The following is a 21,328-nucleotide window of genomic DNA, read 5'->3' as shown; positions in this document are numbered from 1 at the left end:
TTGTACTCCAACTTTGACTCCTTTTTACGGTTTGTTATAACTTTCTTTGTTAACACGACATGTTTGTCTGAAGCTCTTATTCTCCAATCCACCACCGTGGTTGAGAATTTAGGGGCCCCGTGCGAAATTCAAATCTGGACCTTTTAAAAAGACAAAAAAATTACAAACAAAATCTGAACAATGTATAGTTTCTTTGTTATAGGTGTGTTTTTTTTTGTACAAGATATAGTTTAGAAAGCGAATTTTTATGTAGTACGTTTAGTATCACGATTTTGTACATATATATTTACATATTTTCGAAGTTTTTACAATTTTTAGATATCTATTTCTAAACACAGTTCAAAAAATCCCCCCAAATAATAATATGTTAAAATGAAGTGTAAGAGAGTATAAAGAAAGAGTTAATTAACAATAGTACCATTGACATCACACACAGAGAACCCTCCTCTCCTTGGTGGAACTAAAAATCCCAAACCAACTCGGCTAAGAGACTTTTATGTTATACAATGTATTTTAAGTCTTATATATTTTAACAGTTGGAAATTATGAAGAATGGGCCCTTATAGGTGGGGGCCCTGCGAGCGCCCTGCCCGCACGTGCCCAAATACGGCCCAGCCACTGAAGTACTTCTGTTTTTCTCTCTAATGTTTTTTTATTGGTTGCTGTTTTTATTTTCTGGATTCTAATCTTCACCAACCAATAAGGGGGTAATAGTTGTTTACATTGTTAGATTTTTTTTTTTATTTTTTTGTAATAAAAGATGGTCATTGATAGACTTGTCGGAATAAAAATGAGAGTAGGGAAAAAGCAAATTTAACAAAAGTTAAACTTGGAGATGTATGTGTGAGGATAGTCTCATATGTGATAAGGGGTAACTAGCAACCAAGAATATAATGTTTTAGTCCTCTCTCCACTAATTGCTAATTGGTTATGAGTTGGACGACCACAAACTGAACATGGTATAAGAGCTAGGCCCACGCGTGATAGACTTAAAAGCCCCACGTGCTGCACGCCACCCTGAAAAAAAAATACACGTGTTAGGCTAACCCCGCCATATGTGAGGGGGCAGTGTGAGAATAGTCCCACATCAGAGAAGGGATAACTAGCAACCAAGAATATAAAGTCTAGATCTTCTCTCCACTCATTGGCAATTGGTTTTGAGTTGGATGACCACAAACTTAACAGTATGTATTGAGAATATTTGGTAATATTATATTTAGGAATGTAGTATTGAGAATATTAAGAAAATATTATATTTAGGAATGTGTTCAAGAATATCTTAGATTTTAAGATAATAGTTATTTTCTGTTATTCTGGATCAAGATAAGATCCTTTTCTTTTAGTAGTTTTATTTGTATATATACAAAACCCTAAAAGCAGAATAAGACAACTTGATTTTACGCAACTTATTATGGGATTAGAGCCATAGTCGTTTCAGAATTCAAACATGGCTGACGGTGGGAATAACCCTATCGGTGAGATGAGGAAGACGATATCACCATATGATATCACTTCTTTTTGATAATCCAGGTTTTTTGATCACTCAAGTTCAACTTAAAGAATAAAATTATGATGAATGGGCTCGTTCATTCAGAACGGTCTTGAGAGCTCGAAAGAAGTTTGGATCATTGATGGAACGATAGTGGAACCAGACGAAAACTTGGGTGACTATGAAGATTGGTGGACTATTAATTCATTGTTGGTTTCTTGGATTTGTAATACTATTGTACCGACATTGCGATCTACAATCTCGCACGTGGAAGTAGCACAAGTTCTTTGGAATGATATTTGAGATCAGTTTTCTATCACTAATGGACCACGAATTTAACAATTGAAATCTGAACTTGCTGATTGCAAGCAAAGAGGTGTGCCTATTGTAGACTATTGTGGTCGACTCAAGAAAATTTGGGATGAACTCGGAAATTATGAAAACTGCCGACGTGCAAGTTTGGAAGGTGTACCTGTGATATCAAGTCAATTTTGGAGAAGAAACATGAAGAATAAAAAGTGCATTCATTCCTTATAGGGTTAGATGATAATGTGTATGGCGCAGTCAGACCTAACATCTTAGCTCAAGATCGACTTCCTAATTTGAACAAAGTATACTCAACTTTGATTCAAGAAGAGCGAGTCAAAACGATATCTCGGGGAAAGGATGAACGAGCAGATATCATGGCCCTTACTATCAAAACACGGTCAGATGGACGCGAGAAATCCAGCTTGGTATGTTCATATTGCAAGATGGTTGGACATGATTCGAAGAGTTGTTTCACCTTAAATGGATATCTAGAATGGTGGTCGTAGTGGTCGTGGTGGTCGTAGTAGTAGTCGTAGTAGTAGTAGTAGTAGTTGATGATGCACAAAATGTCAACGGGTCAACCCGACTTAAGGTAATAGAACACCTAAACCCTCAACATTTCGCCACCTATGCCCCTAACTAGGAGGTCGGCTAGAGGTATCAACTCTGTTTCGCCCTCGACACACACAAATCAACTCTTGAGTTTTCTAAAGGAATGAGGGGGATCAACATAAGTTAGGCCGATGCCTCACACCCTAAACTGGGAAGGCGGAAATGCGCCAACAACTTACCAACTTGATCTCGGAATCTCCTTAAGAGATCCCAGTCGGCTAAAGATCTTAAGTGTTTAAGCAAGCTTGGAGTTCAAGAGTCTCAATAGAGGAAGCATCTCTTAGAAGATCTATCACCTCGGCAGGATATCTACGAAGGATCCTTGAACTTAAGAACTTCTATTTATCCTAGATACGGGATAACTACAAGGGAAATCCTAACCATGAACAGTGGGAAACTTCCTAAACGGTGGGTCACACCCACCTAATCTAGACCGTCTAATCACAGTCGGTCTACTTCAGCCTATAAGAGGGCCCCCATCGTCTTCCACAAGACAGGTTGAAACACAAGCACTTCATAGAGAGTTCCCATACTCGCCCCCCAAAAGGTTCAATCAATATTCAATCCTTTACTACAAAGAACACCCTGACTGTCTTGAGCGTCGGAGCGGTTTTCGAACCCTTTGTAGGTTTTCCCCCCAAGAAACAAGGAGCAAGGAGATGGAACAGGAGCTAGAACAAGGAGCAGGAGCTAGAGCAAAGAACAGGAAGCTAGAGCAAGGAGTTGGAGCTGGAGCTAGGAGCAGATGAAAGGAATCTCATTCAACTTAACAAAATACTCAATCATAACGGACGTTGTCATCCATCAAGTCCATGTTTCATGCTGATATAACGGAAAACCATTTTTTGACATTAACATTTGGCGCTAGAGGGGGGGGGTGGAGTCTCTCCAGTGATATCATCAATTCGGTAACCCGAATTCTCCCAAAATCTCAAAATTAACCGTTTCCTTTAGCCCTTCAGGCAATCATGTCTTCAGACGACCACTCTCCACGAGAGACTCAACTTAAAACTCCCACTGCAGACGAACTCCTAGGTGAAATCAAACAACTATAAGTGTACCAGCTACAAAAAGAACAAGAGATGAAGCAACTGTTGGAAAACCTCTGCAAGGCCAGAACTACTCGGAAAGAGGTAATGATGGAGGAAATGATGGGAGCGATCAAAAGCCGAGCCCGAAAGTTTCTCTTCACGCCCGAAGGCATCTTCACGAATGAACATGCCACTAGACTATCGGTCACCCTGGTCGGGGGAATTAAGGAAGAGTATCAGATGATGTCAGAATACCCAACTTGGACCGACCAAGTATTCCAAAGCGATCGACGACCGATCCTGAGCGCACAAACGCCATGACGATCAATGAGATACTGGCACAACAGATGGTGGAGCTGACTCGGAAACTCAACGGAGTGTCAGAAACTCTAGCAGAACAACTCGCAAGAGAGGAAGAACTCGATCAACGCACGAAAAGAGAGTGTTGGTCCAACGAACATGAGAAGGGAGGGCAACCTCCGAATTACAAAGATAAAAGACCCTCAGACAAGGGAGGATTCAAGCGACACCCAGGAGCAAAGGGTAACATCATCACCATAGCCAGGGGTGCGACCCTCAAAGGGGACACGGAAAACAAGCAGTGCAGGTACGCTAATGAAGCAAAGACTCTGCCAGCCCTGTTTACTAAACAAGCGTAGAGGTTCCGTCGATCGTTTTCACGAATGACGACTTGGCCGGAGTAATTACCCCGCATACTGACCCACTGGTAAAAACGGTCGTGGTAGCCAGTTGGAACGTCGGACGTATATTAGCCGACACGGGTAGCTCGACCGAGGTCATGAGCAGGGCGTGCTTCCAGAAACTCAAGGTAAGACCTCAACACCTTCCACCTTACAAATCTTGCCTAACAGGATTCGACGCCAACAGAGTCGAAACCGACAGGATCGTATCACTGCCTATGCTAATGGGCGACAAAGTGGCAAACAAAGCCATGATGCTAAATTTCTCTACAACTATGATATTTCCTATGTTAATGCTAAGCTGACAAGCTGTAACTTGGGTTTTAAGCCACGAAATAGCTAATCCTTTAATGATGATATTGCCATATTCTGAACTTCTTTGACTGAGTAATGATCTAAAAGAACTAAACACAACAGCAGTATCCGACGGGAAGTTTGATCCCAACCACCACGAACACTGAGTGGGAAAGATGGCCCATTTTCTCTCTTTAGAGATTCGTCTGAGATTAGTTTCTCCCTATAGAGATTGTGCATTTTTTTAATGATCTAAAAAATTATACTCCCTCCGTCCCATTTTGTTTGGGTGTTATTTCTTTTAAGGAAGTCCCAAAATGTTTGTCCACTTACTTGAAATAAGACTCATTTATTACTAGTTTTATTGATGTTTCCCAATCTACCTTTACTTTTAATACTAATAAAAAATTTCTATTGGTTCTACACTAGTTTCAATGTAGTTTTCATTGTAATACTCTAAAGTAAATATGGGTAATATAGGAAAATACATTTAGTTAGGAAGCAATAAATGAAAATCCTTAGTAAGTTGGATCTCCCAAAAAGTCAAACAAAATGGGACGGAGGGAGTATAACTTAACGTCTTCTCAAAGCTAAGTATTTCCCAGACAACCCCAAGCCCAGACAAGCTAAACCCTCTCACTCTTGGACCAAAATCCATTAGGAAACACCTCGACCAAGTTACCAACCTCATTTTCTGGAATGTTAACAAAGGCTCGCACATTAACATTTGGGAAGATTATTGGATACCCAACCACCCACCTCCATTACCTAATACTATAAACCTTGGCCTTACTTGGGTGGCCCAACTCATTAATAACAACCAATATGAATATTATTGATGCTTACTTCGATAATGATATTAAGAACGCTATTCTTAGTATTAATTTGCAAGCGGAGTCTGAAGATCAAATGAAATGACTGTTGACAAAAGCAGGTAAATACACTATCAATTCCATGTACCAACACATCAAAACAAACAAGTATGATAAGACTAATCAAACTGTCGAATGGGTATTTATATGGAACATTAATACAATATCAAGAATCAAACTATTTACGTGGAAATGTTGTACTAATAGTTTACCAGTGCGTGGTAAAATAGGTAAATATATAGGCAACTATTTTACATGTCCTTATTGTGATTACAATGAAACGATTGACCATACTCTTATCCACTGTCACTTTGCGCGTACTATTTGGTTTGCCTTTCGGGTAAGAACAAACAATATAACCTCGGTGAGACAATGGATGCTACAATAGAAAGACCTAGATATGAATCTACAAAACCTATATGCAACTATCCTTTGGACTATTTGGAAGGCACGATGTGAAAAATGCTTCGCAAAGCAAGACGTCACTCCAATGGAAATTATTGGCAGAATACAAGTAACAACAACTCCGCAACAGAAGGATCAACCAACTTGAAAAACCACCTGAAGCTCCATTCCTAAAAATCAATGTTGACGAGTCGTTTACTAAAAACACTGAAATAGCAGGTATAGGATGTGTCATACACGATGACCAAGGAAAATTCTTAGCAGCCTTAGCAAACAAAATCAGAGGACAAAATTCAGAAGAATGTGAAAGCTTAGCGATTCATCAAGCCATTTTATGGGTCTCAACCATGTCCACATTGAAAGCGACAACAACAACATTATCAATTATCTTAAGAGTAAAGAGGTGAGCATTCAATGGCAAACCGATAAGCACCTCAAGCAAATCAGGCAATTATCTTCAAGCTTCGCGGGCATTGTCTTCAGTCACATCACAAGGCAACACAACCAGCAAACGGACTTACTGACAAGTGGGCCAGAATGAACAATCAAAAGCGCATATGGAACTCAACTCCATCTTTCTTTTCGCGTACTAGCTAGGTTGTAATAGACTGTTTCTGTACTCTCAACAAAAAAAGGAGTTAATTCCTATTTGGCCCCCTACTTTGTGACCAGCTTCCTTTATGGCCCCCTGTTTTCCGTAAATTCAAATATGACCCCCTTTTTTGAGGTAAATGTCATAACTACCCTTCCTATATATATTTTTTCAAAATAAAATTAATTATAAAACATGAAATTCCACCTCACCTCTCTCTCCACCTCACATCTCTCTCTCTCCAACTCACCTCTCTCTCTCTCTCTCCACCTCACCTCTCTCTCTCCTCCGACGAACGTCATTGACCAGAAAAATTTTCGGCCGGCAACCTTCAAACATTAAAAAAAAAAAAAAAAAAATCTCTCATCTCTCTCTCTAAACATTAAAAAAAACCCAATCTTGACATGAACGGCCATGACCCGATCCCAGTGAACATAATATTAAAGAGATAGAAACATAAGACGTCCATTAAACCATTTCATAAATAAATCTCACACGCATTCCTTCTTCTTCTCTCTCTCTCTCTCTATTTTCTCTCTCTTCTCTTGAATTTATTCAAGAACTAAAATCGGAAAATCCCGGTGGTGGAAGCAACAAAACAACAAAAACAGAAGTACAAAAGAGTAATTAAATGTCAATTTGTACTCCAGAAATGCTTCTTGTTGTTCAAGTTTCAAACAGAAATTTTGGAATTTATTTGAAAATTTTATAGATCTAGTTTGATTTAACGTACTCACTTGCGTTTATCTGATTGTTGCATAAATTGAAGATTTATGACGGAAAACACTCTGGAACTGGAAGTGCCACCGCCTGAAATTGGTAACTCTTTTACTGCACTTCTTGAACTTCCACCGAATCAAGCAATGGAACTTCTTCATCAGGAACCGGTATCTAGAAGTTATACGGCGATATCCTCCATGGAATTTGGAGAAGCAACACCAAAGGAACAACAATATCTAAGTTACTCATCTAATTCTTCTCCAGTCTTCATTTCGAACATGGATATGATTGACCGAGCTGCTAGGCTTTCAAATTTTGCTAACATTGTTAATGGAGATTACATCAACTTCATTCCTTCAAATTCAAGTGAAGTGAAGATTAGGCAAAAACCCAGATCCAGTTTCTTCAACACTGTTAGCTAGATTCTGCTTATAATGAGGTATAATTTGATGGTTGCCATCTGTGCTTTTGATTATGTAGTAGAATGGCATAGTATTGATTAATGTTTAGAGAGAGAGAAAGATGAGAGAATTTTTTATTTTTTTTTATGTTTGAAGGTCGCCGGTTAAAAATTTTCCGGTCGACGACCTTCGTCGGAGAAAAGAGAGGTGAGTTGAAGAGAGAGAGAGAGGGGTGAGTTGAAGAGAGAGAGAGAGAGGGGTGAGTTAAAGAGAGAGAGAGAGAGAGATGTGAGGTGGAGAGAGAGGTGAGGTGGAAGTGAGGTGGAATTTCATGTTTTATAATTAATTTTATCTGAAAAAATATATATAGGAAGGGTAGTTATGTTATTTATCTCAAAAAAGGGAGTCATATTTGAATTTACAGAAAACATGAGACCATAAAGGAAGCTGGTCACAAAGTAGGAGGTCAAATAGGAATTAACTCAAAAAAAAAATTTCGTTGAGTATTCCGTGGTCTGTGCTTGACCATTAAAGTAGGATTTCAATTTAAGCTAAAAACCTACCTACTAGCTACTATTAAGGGGAACTCTCATTGGATTGTGGGAGTACGTGCCTCGGCAGACCTTAATGTGGATTCGGCCCTTGTTGTTTGAAGAGAACATGAAGAGAAAAAAAAGGGGTTTTGGTATAGGAAGAGCACTTTTTAGGAAAGGTAGTGCATTAGATAGGGAGAGCACTCTTTTTAGAATAGGGAGGGATAAACATTTTTTTTCAAATATCTCAAATTTATACTTTGGTCCCTCCCATCAAACTATTTTGGACCAAAAGAGAGAGAAGAGAGATAAACATCCTGAAAAGGAGAAAAACACTAAATCTATTTGATTCTATCAAAAAGAGAGATATAGAGATAGAAACCTAAATCCTAGATGACTAACACAACACTCATCTCCATAGAGAGTTTGTAATTTTTTTTATTGCTTGATTTCTCCATAAATTTTGGTGGCCAATACGTGGACAACTGTTTTTTTTATATGGACAACTATTTTCGGGCCCGGTGTGAGTCAATTATGCTTGACTTAGTTGACTTTGATTTAATAAGGGGGCAACTCCATAAAGTCTTAAATACTAACAGTTACTAACTCGTGGACCATTAACAAAATAATAGTTCAAAATTGAAAACCTAAGTTGTCTTCTTCTTCATCATCTTCTTCATCATCTTCTTCTTCTCCCTTCTTCTTAGTCTTATTTTTATTCTTTTACTACTACTAAAAGTAAACTATAGTTTCTACCACTTCCTTTTGTTTTTTTATCAAACCCTAGATGAATGAAGAAGATAAAACTCATCAATCTCCACTTCCCTTGTTTTTTTACTATAGTTTCTACCACTTCTCTTTGTTTTTTAGTGAACTATAGTTTCTAATACTTCCCTTTGTTTTTTTATCAAACCGTAGATGGGTTTTAATCAAACCTTACATTGATGAGGTAAAACTCTAATTTTTTTAATTTTATTTTGTATTTTCGTTTGGTAGTTTGAAAGAATACAAAACAATTTCAAGGCAAAAAATCGAAGTGAAGAAAAAATTCCCAGAATTTCGTGGGAAATCCACGAAAATATGCTAGATTTTCGTGGCAAGTATCGTTCTGTCTTGCAAAATTTTCGTGGCAAATTTACGAAATTGGCAAGTCAGAGTTTATTTTTATTTTTTTTACAAAAAGTCAGAAATTAAGATCTCTTGTGTTTTGTCGATTTTCCACGAAGCACGAGCAACTCTACTTGTTTGTAAAAAAATCTAGGGTTTTGAAATTTTTGATTTCTAAGTTTTAAAAGTTTAACGGGTTTTAGGGTTTTTAGATCTGATCTTTTTGGTTAGGAATATCCTTCAACAACTCCCTTCCCTTTGTTTGATGTCATAATCTTCTCCAAAAAATTCTCTCTAGAATTTTGGGTTGATGATGAAGATGAAGTAGTAGAAAAAGACCAAACTTACTTAGGATTTATGGAGAAAAGAGGGAGGTGTTAAAATAATACATCTAATTCAAATAGGACTTGAGTGAAAATAATAGAGAGTTGTCCCCTTAGAACGGGTGTCCATATAAAAAAATTAATTATTTTGGTTGTCCACATAAGATAGTTGTCCATATAGGAAAAACGGTTGTCCACGTAGTGGCCACCTAGATTTTTAGGGTTTTAACACTAACTAAGTAACTTTTAAAGATTTCAAGTATCAATATTGCAATGAAGAATACCAATAAGATGTAACTCGAAAAATATATAAGTGACATTTACATGAAAGAAATTTCGCTTAGCATAAATAAAAATTCATGAATACTAACTGAAATTTTTTAAAAAATTCGGCCAGAGCGGTTGAAAAGAGACTAATTTTAGCCATCTCATGTGAAATTTATTACTATTTTCAGCGGGACCGGCCGAAATTTGTTATCTTTTTCAATCGACCCAACCGAAATTTGTTGTCTTTTTCAGCCGATCCAACCGAAAATTCTTTACGAAAAAAAGCGACCTAATCCTGAAACGTTTGTTCCACCATAGAGGAAGACAAGAAAATGGTATTTCTTTACCTAAGACATATTATCTTAATTATAAATGTCTTTTTTTAAGTCAATAACTTCGTTTAACCTTGTTTAAGTCGATGATTTCGTTTAAGTTGATGTCTACATTTAAGTCAAGGAAATCTTCTTTCTTGATGTAGGTTGTATCCTTCATTAACGGTGGTTCCTTATCCATGAGATCTTGAGGCATCATTAAAAGCTCGAAACTAAGACTATAGTGATAGTAAACTTTGCAAGCTTTTTAATACTAATGGTGATGTTGATAGTAGTGACGATATTAGAGTTTTGGTTGTTCATGTGAGAGAAACTACAAGTAAAAAAAAATTTACATTTATTATTAATTTTTATCTAAGTCCTTATATTTTGGCATTATTTGTTAAATGATCCTTATAACGCCCTCCTTAAACTAATTTGGTAAAGGAAGAGCAAATATATAAATTGACCTTTCTAACGCACTATCTTTACTAAATAGTGTTCTTCCTATACCAAAAGCCAAAAAGAACCGTGAATTTGAAGTTTTATGATAAGAGAGATAAAAATAGCGTGAGAATTATAAGTGAGTAGTTGTTTTGATTTTTATATAAGATTGTTTAAAAAGAAAGATCACGATTTACTCAAACTATTTTAACATCTCAGATTTGCACATAAAAATAATGAAATAGCAACAAACCTACATCAATTATTATATAAATAATAGATATTAGAAATTATAGTAAAGAAAATAAATGTGATAATTCCTCAAAAGAATATATTCACGTTTATACTATAATTATCGATTAAGATAGTGTTTTGTTTTTTTTAGGGAAATCTTGTTTGAGTTTTAAAAGGATTTGATTCAGATTTGAAAGAACTGATAATAATTTGATTTTTAGTTTATTAAATTCAGGTCTGGTCAAGGTTAGACAACGAACAAGAAATCATCTAAATGCAATCATATCTTAATAATTTAATGCACTTGTTTATTGCTATATTTACTCTCACATGTGTGTGCCTCTGTGGACACGAATGGAAATGAACCTCAAACAGGTGAGGAATGCGCGAGGTTCACGTGGGCAGATGATTCCCATGTGTTTATCAAGGTATACTTTTTTTTTCTCTCTCTTCTATAATTTATTGAGGGTTCTTTTGTTAAGTGGTATGTTTTGTGAAAATTGACTAGGAATGTCACTGCAAGATACATCAAAGATGTGATAAGTATGATAACTGTTAAATCTTAAATTTTATAAGAGACTATCTATCTAAAACTACGGTCTAAAGCCAACTAAGTTTTTTTATTTATACATTTAATAAATGAAGTTTAATAAAATCCTCTTCTAGGAATCGAGCCTTGGACCTCTAGGGTTTTGGAGTTTTGGTCAACAATGTTAACCACTTGGAGAACCAAATGTTAACAAGTCGAAAGATATTTCGATATGAAACTTACTTCGTTTTTCTTGCAGAACAGAAAACGAGAATGCTACGTTTCAGTAAGAATTTGACGAATTTTTTAACAAAATGATATGGCAACTCCTTTTTACAAATTCAACCAATCTGTGTCGTTAATCTGTTAACGACCCAGATTCGAATGTCTGTAATGCTTTGAGAGAGAGTGTACGAGAGGGAGAAGAAAAGGTAATTCTTCTTCTCCTTCTACTTTTCTGTCACTTCTTCTCTCTCTAAAACTAAAACACCACATCTCACATAAAACTCCTTAAACAACAAATATAAATCAATATTGTACATTTCCTTCTCTTCCAATTTCAAATACTATTACTAATTTTATCTATGCCAACTTAGATGTGTTATGGATTTCAATATGAAAACCTTAAGGCAATAGCAAAAAATCCTATACCCTATAATTAGTAGATAAAAGTCCTAAAATCAGTAGCAAAAAATCCTAATACGTTTACATCAATAACAAAAAGGCCTAAAATCAGTTTAGGAACATAAATTAGTAGAAAAATCTCTAAAGTAGAGAGGTTTAGGACATAAAGAAAATTAACTAAAAAATTCTTGATCTTCTCTCTTTTTGCTCCCCCTCTCTCTCTCAAAAGTGGGTGACAGACTAACTGGGGTTGACAAAAAGAATCACTATGGGTCGTTAACGGTCCAGATTTGGTTAAATTTTCAAAAAGGAGTTCCCCTGTCATCTTGTGAAAATTCGTCAAATTCTTACGAGAACGTAGCATTTCTGAACAGAAAATTAAAAAATTTCTGTTGTGAAATTTCATCTTCTTCCTCGCGTGTGTTTTGTACAAAACAGAAGGAGCTAACAAAAAATAATAATTTGAATGGAGACCCCATTCTCTCTCATCTTCTTCTCTATCTATCTCCGACTTTCGTTTAGAGCTTTTGAAGAAGCAAAATGCTTAGGTACTGTTTTTTTTTCAGATTTGAAATCTGAATTGGAAACCAATTCAGATTTGAGATGCTTGTTTTTAACTTAAGAAATTCTGAAAAGTTAGCTGAATTTATCCATTGGTCTGAATAGGCTGAAAAAAAATCCACATTTTTCAGACTTCAAATTTTTTTTGAAACATAAGACCAATCCACATTTTTCAGACCAATTTCCTCGCGCGTGTTTTGTACAAAATAGAAAGAGCTAACCAAAAAATAATAATTTGAATGGAGACCCCATTCTCTCTCATCCTCTTCTCTATCTATTTTCGACTTTCGTCTAGAGCTTTTGAAGAAGCGAAATGCTTATGTACTGTTTTTTTTCAGATTTGAGATGCTTGCTGTTAACTTAAGAAATTCTGAAAAGTTAGCTGAATTTATCCATTGGTCTGAATAGGCTGAAAAGAAATCCACATTTTTCAGACTTCAAATTTTTTTGAAACATAAGACCAATTTCTGAAATTAGTCAAATGACGCTACTACCCATATGATCTAAAAAATCTCGTCTCATATTCAAAATCAACCACCGGCAAAAGCACCATTACCGGCAAAAGCACCAGCAGACCATATCACCACCACCTACACAACACCGACACCACCAACAGAACACAACCTTTTACAAACGAGACCACCACACACTGGATCTGGCGAGCGTCATTTATGCATCTTATTCGAAACCCTCACCGGATCTGACGAGGGTTTAGTTTTCCAGACCTTTTGTTATAGAAAGATATAACGAGAGATTTTGTGAGGCTTTAGTTCGATTAGAGACAAAGTCAGAGATCCGACGAGACTTTAGCTTTTCATGCCTTCGGTTAAAGAGAAAGTGAGATATGGCGAGACATCTTACCAGATCTTCAGCTAGAGAGGAAGAGAGATCTGGCGAGACTTCTTGCCAAACCATTGTTAGAGAAAGAAAGAGAGATCTGGCGAGACTTCTTTCCAGGTCTTCGTTAGAGAGAGAGAGAGAGAGAGAGAGAAAGAAAGAGAGAGAGTGAGAGAGAGAGAGAGAGAAAGAAAGAGAGAGAGTGAGAGAGAGAGAGAGAGAGGTGGAGAGAGATAGAGAGGGATCTGAGAGGTTTGTTCTATTGTTGAACAGTTGAAGGAGAAAGGGAAAGAAATCCTAATATGGTTTGTACCATTTTTTTAGTTTTATTTTTATCCTCGAAGAATGACAAAGATGAGTTTTGTTTTGGTCAAATAAATTGTTCAAGGGTATAAAGGTAAAAATGTTATTTCAGACGGTTCAGACCAAACGATTCAGATTTAAAAGACACATTGTTTGAAAAGTTATAGTCCCACATTGTCCAATTACTTAAACTTCTCTCTTGTACTCCTTATAAAGATCTTATGTAATAGCTATGAAAATCAATACAAATCGTTACAATTCTCTTTTTTTTACAAACATCTAATTGGTAAAATTATTCAGCTAATTCAGATTCAGCCTTTTCAGATTCGGACATTTCAGATTCAAATACATAAAAAATAAACACAACCTTAGTATACAAAAGATCTTAACTTTTTTTTTTGTTGAAACAAAAGATCTTAACTTAATTTATGAGATGACTCACTCGCGTAAAAGAACGGTCCAGATCCTAGTCAAACTTAGAATTATTTTGTCTTTCAGTGAAAGTAAGTCTTCAAATCACAAATTAAGTCAAAATCTCTAGGGCACATAACACTCGAATTGAAGAATCTGAATGAAGATCAACACATTTGTGAAATCTAAATGAAGAACCTGAATCCATCTGTTATTAATTTTCATTTTTTTAGATTTATGTGGGCAACACGGTTCCGGTCACTCATACATCAATAAACTAGCTTAATTGTTTTAGCAGCTTTTGTTTTATTTCGACTCTTGATACATCGTAGCAAATAATGGTCCATACAGAAAAAGTAGTAAAATTCAATTCTCAAAGATAAAGGAAACCACATTGATCAAAATAATACTCTAATAAATGAACCAAATAAGGGGGGATGACTATTAGTCACTGCATATTACTCTTCTCTTTTATAAGCCCAAGGAGGAGTTGAGAGGAGCCTGTGTTTCAATTCTCCTCTTTCTAAGCCTCTCTGCGATGATGAAAGCAAGCTCAAGAGATTGAGAAGCGTTGAGCCTAGGGTCACAGTGAGTGTGGTAACGAGAACTCAAATCATCGAAAGTCACAGTTCTTGATCCTCCAATGCACTCTGTCACATTCTGCCCCGTCATTTCGAGATGAATTCCTCCTGGGTTGCTTCCTTCTTGCTCATGGACATCGAAGAATGCCCTCACCTCAGCCTACATTGATTAAATAGAGAAAATATTTTATTATGCTAATTGAATATTTGTTAATAAATTTATAATTGATTTCGACCTAACTAAAAGCTTTTAAGACAAGACAGCAACACCACGCCAATAATTAAATTTCCAAGTTGCGGGTTGACGGTTGTCGTAGTTTGATGCAAATTTAGAAAATATTTACAGATAGACAAAACTTTCTATGTTTACTAAATGTGAGAAATAGACACCAAATAAAGATCTTACTCTGATTGCATCGAAAGGACGAGTTTTTAGACCACATGGAGCTTTGATGGTGTTGCCATGCATAGGGTCACTGACCCAAGTAACAATTTGCCCTCCTCTTCGGACAGCCCTAATTAAATGGGGAAACTTCACTCTCATATTCTCAGCACCCATTCTAACGATTACCGTTATCCTTCCTGCTTTATTCTTGGGATTCAGGATGTCAATGAGCTTCACTAGCTCATTTGGATCCATCTTATCACTTACCTGCATTACAAGTATACTTCAGTTAGTCATCAATCTAGATGTCTATAGATGAATTTAATCTGTATCACAACTTAGTTCGCATTAGATTTACTAGAGATTTTTCGGATTACGAACTAATTTTGGTAAGTAGCTTCTCTTTTCTCATTCAAAATCGGGTAGATTTTGCTTAATTGAATAGTAATAAGATAAAAATAATATCAAAAGAAAATGGAATAGGTACCTTGATTCCAAGTGGATTACCAACACCTCTCAAGAACTCCACATGAGCCCCATCGAGTTGCCTAGTTCGTTCTCCAACCCAAAGCATGTGAGCGGAGCAATCATAGTAATGTCCAGACGTTGAATCCTCTCTGGTAAGAGATTGTTCATAAGGCAAGTGCAAGCACTCATGTGATGTCCAAAACTCGGTGGATGTCATAATCGGGTGATCCACAGTGAGTCCAGCAGCACTCATGAACCCTAAGGCTTCATCAACTCGGCGAGCCAACTCCCGATACCTGTCGAACCCCAGAACAAGAATAATCAGCCTTAAGCAATTACCCTTCAAAAATGTCAAATTTTAAAATTTGGGTTGGTATAACAAGCAATGAATAACAAATTCAAGAACACAAATTCTCCGAGTTCACTATTTTAAGAGATCAGTAGTACCACAGTGATCCCCTACTTGACAAATTGTGATCAGTTAATACCAACACTTCCTCAAAATAGGCAATTTCAAATCTCGAAAATATTGAGAGCAAAAGTAGAATGACAGTCAGATATGACACGAATCTAAGCATTATTGTTTCTAAAACATTATAAGGACAACGACCGGTACTTGAGCTTTCGGGATAATCTAACATTTATTATCGACATTTCATGGAGATTCACATCTTTTACGTCATATCGATATTAAAAGGTATATTTGCAAAGTAATAGGTTGATAACATATATAGATTTGTATCGTTTTAATTTATAATGGAGTTTATAAAACAGAGTTACCGAGTGAAAATGAGGAGATTTGGGTGAATTATAATTACCTATCTCCTTGTTCACTATGCTCTGTGAAATCAAGATTCCATTGAGTAACCCTTTGCATAGCTGCATAACCTCCAGTAGCAAAGGCCCTAAGAAGATTCAAAGTTGCAGCAGCTTGACAGTAAGCCCTAATCAACCTTTGGGGATCAGGAGTTCTTGATTTCAGATCAAAAGCATCACCATTAACATTATCTCCTCTATAACTAGGCAATTTAACTCCATCTTTCTCCTCAAATGCATCTGATCTAGGTTTTGCAAATTGACCTGCCATTCTTCCTACCTAAACAATCATTTCACCCCAAAACAAAAAAATCCACAATTTTCAATCTCAAATCAATTCAATCAAGGAACAAATAAAGAGATCTGAATAAAAAAAAAAAAAAGTAATTAAGATCTAACCTTGATAACAGGCATTTGACCACCAAACATAAGAACAACAGCCATCTGAAGAAGAATACGGAAAGTATCACGAATATTAACAGCATTAAATTCCTTAAAACTTTCAGCACAATCTCCTCCTTGGAGAAGAAAAGCCCTACCCATGGCGGCTTCAGCAAGACGTTCTTCCAAATTTCTCGCCTCTCCAGCAAAAACAATTGGAGGGAAATCATCTAGGGTTTTAAGTACAGATTCAAGATCTTTTTGATCTGGGTATTCTGGTAATTGAAGAGCTTTCTTTGATTTCCAGCTATCAATGGTCCATTTTAAAGGAGTAGATTTTGTTACAGGAGATGATGTTGGTTTGGTAGGTTTCTCTGTAACTAGATTGTTCTTGGAGGAATCAGCAGCATGAACAGCTGATATGATGGATTTGAGGAATCTGGATTTGGGTTTGGTGGGGAGGAAGGGGAGTGAAGAAGATTGATTGGATTTGGAGGAAGAGGTGAAAGATTGAGATTGGAGAAGTGATTTGGTAGAAAGATGAGAATTGCTAGTAAGAGCCATTGTTTTTTCTCTTCTTCAGAAAGGAGAGAGAAAGTAATGTGGGAAATGTAGAGAGAGAGAGAGGCTGCTGCAGAGTACAGAGATATGAAGGGGTTTTATAAAGAGTTGTAGGGAGAGAATACAGAAAAGTAGTTGTTTATTGTGTTTGGTGAAGATGGTAGTTGAGAATTTTGGGCATAGTTTTTTTTTGGGTTATTTCCCTAATGACCACCTACTTTGTGACCAGCTTCCCGCCTGGCCCCCTACTTTACAAGAAATACCCATATGACCCCCTTCCGTTATAACACCGTCACTCTCTCTCCTCCATCATGTTTTCTCTCTCTGCCAACTCACGCCACATCATCTGTTACGCCACCTCATCACCTTCTCCGGCAGAGGTCGCCGGCCGGCCAAATTTCCGGCCGGCGACCTTCAGTTTTTTTCTCTCTCTAAAAAAAAAAATTTTATTTTTTATTTTTATTTCTTCTCACATCTCTCTCTCTCTCTAAACTCCGGCGAAGGGGGTTTCCCTTCGCCGGAGCTGTTCGTGATGAACAGACCGGTCTGTTCATCACGAACACCAGATCTGTTCGTGATGAACAGACCTGGTCTGTTCATCACGAACAGCTCTGGCGAAGGGAAACCCCCTTCGCCGGAGTTTAGAGAGAGAGATGTGAGAGGAAATTTTTTAAAAAAAATTTTTTTTTTTAGAGAGAGAAAAAAAAAATTGAAGGTCGCCGGCCGGAAATTTGGCCGGCCGGCGACCTCTGCCGGAGAAGGTGATGAGGTGGCGTAACAGATGATGTGGCGTGAGTTGGCAGAGAGAGAAAACATGATGGAGGAGAGAGAGTGGCGGTGTTATAACGGAAGGGGCCATATGGGTATTTCTTGTAAAGTAGGGGGCCAGGCGGGAAGCTGGTCACAAAGTAGGGGGCCATTAGGGAAATAACCTTTTTTTTTTTTTTTGGTGAGAGATATTTGCATTAAACTTGTATACTACTATCAAAAATCAAAAATTACATCAACAAAGAATTACATAAAATATCTTTAGATTAGTAAGATATTTGTCATTCTATAGGTTGCAATTTTGTTATGTTGTAATGAAAATGACATGAAATTTGATCTTAGAAACTTGCATGGTTATATGAGAGATGAAACTTATAACTAACATCATATAACATCGAAGATGGATATAGCGGACACCGAAAATTCTAAAGAGAAATGTGGATGCCCGTACTTGGAGGAACCACAAGGTAATTCAAAGTTAGCCTGCCAGTATTCTCTAAACAAAAAGACCCACTCAAATTTTAACTAAAATAAAGAAAACTGAGTAATAACAAACAAACCATGGGCGACTATTAGGAAAGTACTTATCCCCCTATATAATATCTTCTGGGTCGAATGGTGTATCAAGATTAATATTGTAGCTCACATAAGCAACGGGAGATAGACCCTTAAGATGGGATGGTGAGGCCATCTAAACATACCTCTTAACTACAAATGACACTTTTTTTTCGTTGAGTTGTACCAAACTACCAACGACACTTGGGTGAAGTAAGATGCTACATAAGGCTGATCAAAGGCTAAAAATAGCCAACATCTAAGTAGGAAACAGATCTAAATCTATCTAACATAAAAGAATGTTTGTCGGCAATAGGATAATGATTTATACAGATGACTGAATGATTGACAAACAAGATAACTAATACGAGTAAACATGGCTGATCGAAAATCTGATAACTGATCGAAAAGTTAGAAAGTGTTCGATGGGTGTATGTTGACGATGTCTATAGTCTACCACATCTATTAAACTCTACACCTTCAATACACTCATCAGGAGTGTTGCCATATTATATCATTTCATTGCATTTACTTGTCACTTGTTTAGATTAAGATATTCTTTTTATAAATATCAATCAAGGTTGTTGCCTTTGCAACAAGAAAAGAAGAACACTCGAGGTTGTTGCCATACTAATTCTATGCATCCATGAGTTGAAGTCCACATTGGATGGCTACATATCAATAATTATTTATCAAGATTTCTTTTACAGGGTTGGTAGGGAAAAGTTTTATGTAGCAGGTCTATTAAAATATACTCTTTTGTCTCCTTCTAATAAGATTTTTGTATTTCTTTAAAGACCTATACTAATTGGGCTAAAAATAAAAGCCGGTCACATACGAAAAGTTAGTGGTTAGTTCATTAAACGAACTTTATATATTGAGACAGAAACGGTCTATCCAATGGAAACTGCTTACTTCGACTTTCGCCAATCCACCTTATATTTCAGGCCGATTAGAAAATAGAATTTTTGGGCTTATAATCCAAAGGGTTAATTCCGTTTTGGCCCCCGATTTGTGACCAACTCGCCGTTTTGGCCCCTATAAGTGTCCGGCAGTTCGTTTTGGCCCCAATTTCCTGTTTGGCCCCAACATATTTTTGTAAGCTTCTCCATTATACCCTTATGGCAATTCTGTAAATTAAATGTATTTTCTTTCTCTTTGTCCACCTCACTAAGCAATTGCCACGTCATATTCGTCCACATAAGGTCGCCGGAAAATGTCGCCGTTTTCCGGCGACCTTATGTGGACGAATATGACGTGGCAATTGCTTAGTGAGGTGGACAAAGAGAAAGAAAATACATTTAATTTACAGAATTGCCATAAGGGTATAATGGAGAAGCTTACAAAAATATGTTGGGGCCAAACAGGAAATTGGGGCCAAAACGAACTGCCGGACACTTATAGGGGCCAAAACGGCGAGTTGGTCACAAATCGGGGGCCAAAACGGAATTAACCCTAATCCAAAAAACGGACCCTAATAGGACTTTTAGTCCTCTCTAATCCTACAAAGGGTTTCAACACCAAAAAAATAATATAAATGGATATCCAGTCCATTTGGTCTCATCTAGAGAGAAAACATAAATCCCTAGATTACATATTAATTTATAATACCTATACTAACCTTTTTTATATATAAAATCTGATTTACATTCTAAAATCCAAAATATCTTTTTACCATTTTTATCTCCACATTCTCTCTCCAATCACGTTTAAATTTAAAGTAAATTCCATCTTCAATATATTCCGTAACTAATATCTGAAACTTTCTCTCTCTCTAAAAACGAAAGCTCCAATAAACATCCATTAAACTCACAAGCAACAGTACAAACCTCCATTGTTTCATCTTCATTACAGCAACAGTAAAAAACCTCCATTGTTTCATTTTCATTACAGCTGCTGAAATCATCTTCTTCATCGTTAATGAGGTAAAACACTTTCTGTTTTAGACGATTTTGTATTCTGTTTCAGTTTATTATAACAGATTCTCTCTCTAAAGTTGATCATATATGATTTTGAGTATAAGTTTCAAAGATTTTTGGTACTAATTCATAGAAACAATCGAATGTTTGATGTTTATTTTTTTTCTCTCTCTTAAAATTTCATTTATGTCTTTGATCTTGATGTTTAATCCTTCAACTCGAGTTTGTCATTATTGCAATCAATCATCATATCAAATATCTTTAGATTTGTAGTTTAAGCTTAATGATATTCTCATTTTTTTTTCAGATCTGGTTTTCAATCCGTACGGATTTATGAAACATTTGTTCTTTCGTACGGTTACTCATAACAGAATTTACAGTACATTTACTTTATCGTAAATTATCATAATTTATAGTAAATTACGCAAACATCTTTGTACGATATTTTTCAAATTGAGAACATGTTATATGTATTTTATAACAAATTATATATACTTTATCAGGAATGCAAGAATTATTATATTAATGCCCACATATGGGTAATTTATAGAACATTACCGTGCTTTAACACCAAAACAGTACTCATTTCATTGGTAGAAATACTTCGCTTTACTATCAAATCTCGTGTAATTTGCAATAAAGTATATATAATTTACGTATATCTTCATGTGCTTACAATTATGTATATAATTTACGTATAAGTGCACATAAATTATGTATTATTCATTTACCATTACGTGTACTTTTCACCCAAAACAGTAGCCTTTTTAAGTTTACCAAGCTACTCAAAACCTTCAAACATTGTCAAAATTTGACAAACATGATACATAATTTACGGAATTGTACATGTAGTTTATAATACAATATATGTTTTTTGTTTCTTTAATGGATGTGTATTTATGTGTGTAGATTTGATATACCAGATGGAATTTCAAAGAGAATCATCAAATCAAAGTAAGTCAACGAAACTAATGGAGAGTACAT

General features: G+C 36.2%; 1 protein-coding gene across 1 annotated transcript; it reads right to left on the bottom strand.

The window, feature by feature from the left end:
* Positions 1 to 14,188: 14,188 nt before the first annotated feature.
* LOC147537662 (phospho-2-dehydro-3-deoxyheptonate aldolase 2, chloroplastic-like) lies at positions 14,189 to 17,318 on the bottom strand. The gene is made up of 5 exons (XM_086641448.1): positions 16,560 to 17,318; positions 16,163 to 16,440; positions 15,364 to 15,640; positions 14,898 to 15,143; positions 14,189 to 14,651 (listed from the first exon to the last, which is right to left on the bottom strand). Exons 1-5 carry the CDS (start codon positions 17,103 to 17,105, stop codon positions 14,382 to 14,384), a joined length of 1,617 nt encoding a protein of 538 aa, XP_086497574.1. The 5' UTR covers positions 17,106 to 17,318; the 3' UTR covers positions 14,189 to 14,381.
* Between the last annotated feature and the right edge of the window lie 4,010 nt (positions 17,319 to 21,328).

This window comes from Eschscholzia californica, unplaced genomic scaffold, assembly GCF_041429995.1.
Source record: "Eschscholzia californica isolate CP2 unplaced genomic scaffold, dmEscCali1.0.p SCAF_5, whole genome shotgun sequence".
In the NCBI taxonomy this organism is placed as follows: domain Eukaryota; kingdom Viridiplantae; phylum Streptophyta; class Magnoliopsida; order Ranunculales; family Papaveraceae; genus Eschscholzia; species Eschscholzia californica.
This window is presented reverse-complemented; position numbering and strand designations above follow the sequence as displayed.

What these genes read in the sequence shown, in the direction of transcription:
- LOC147537662 (XM_086641448.1), bottom strand. Translation starts at nt 17,105, where the DNA reads ATGGCTCTTACTAGCAATTCTCATCTTTCTACCAAATCACTTCTCCAA. An exon ending in GTCAAATGCCTGTTATCAAG is followed by an intron (nt 16,441 to 16,559) that starts GTTAGATCTTAA and finishes ATGATTGTTTAG; the next exon opens with GTAGGAAGAATGGCAGGTCA. An exon ending in CATAGTGAACAAGGAGATAG is followed by an intron (nt 15,641 to 16,162) that starts GTAATTATAATT and finishes GGGGTTCGACAG; the next exon opens with GTATCGGGAGTTGGCTCGCC.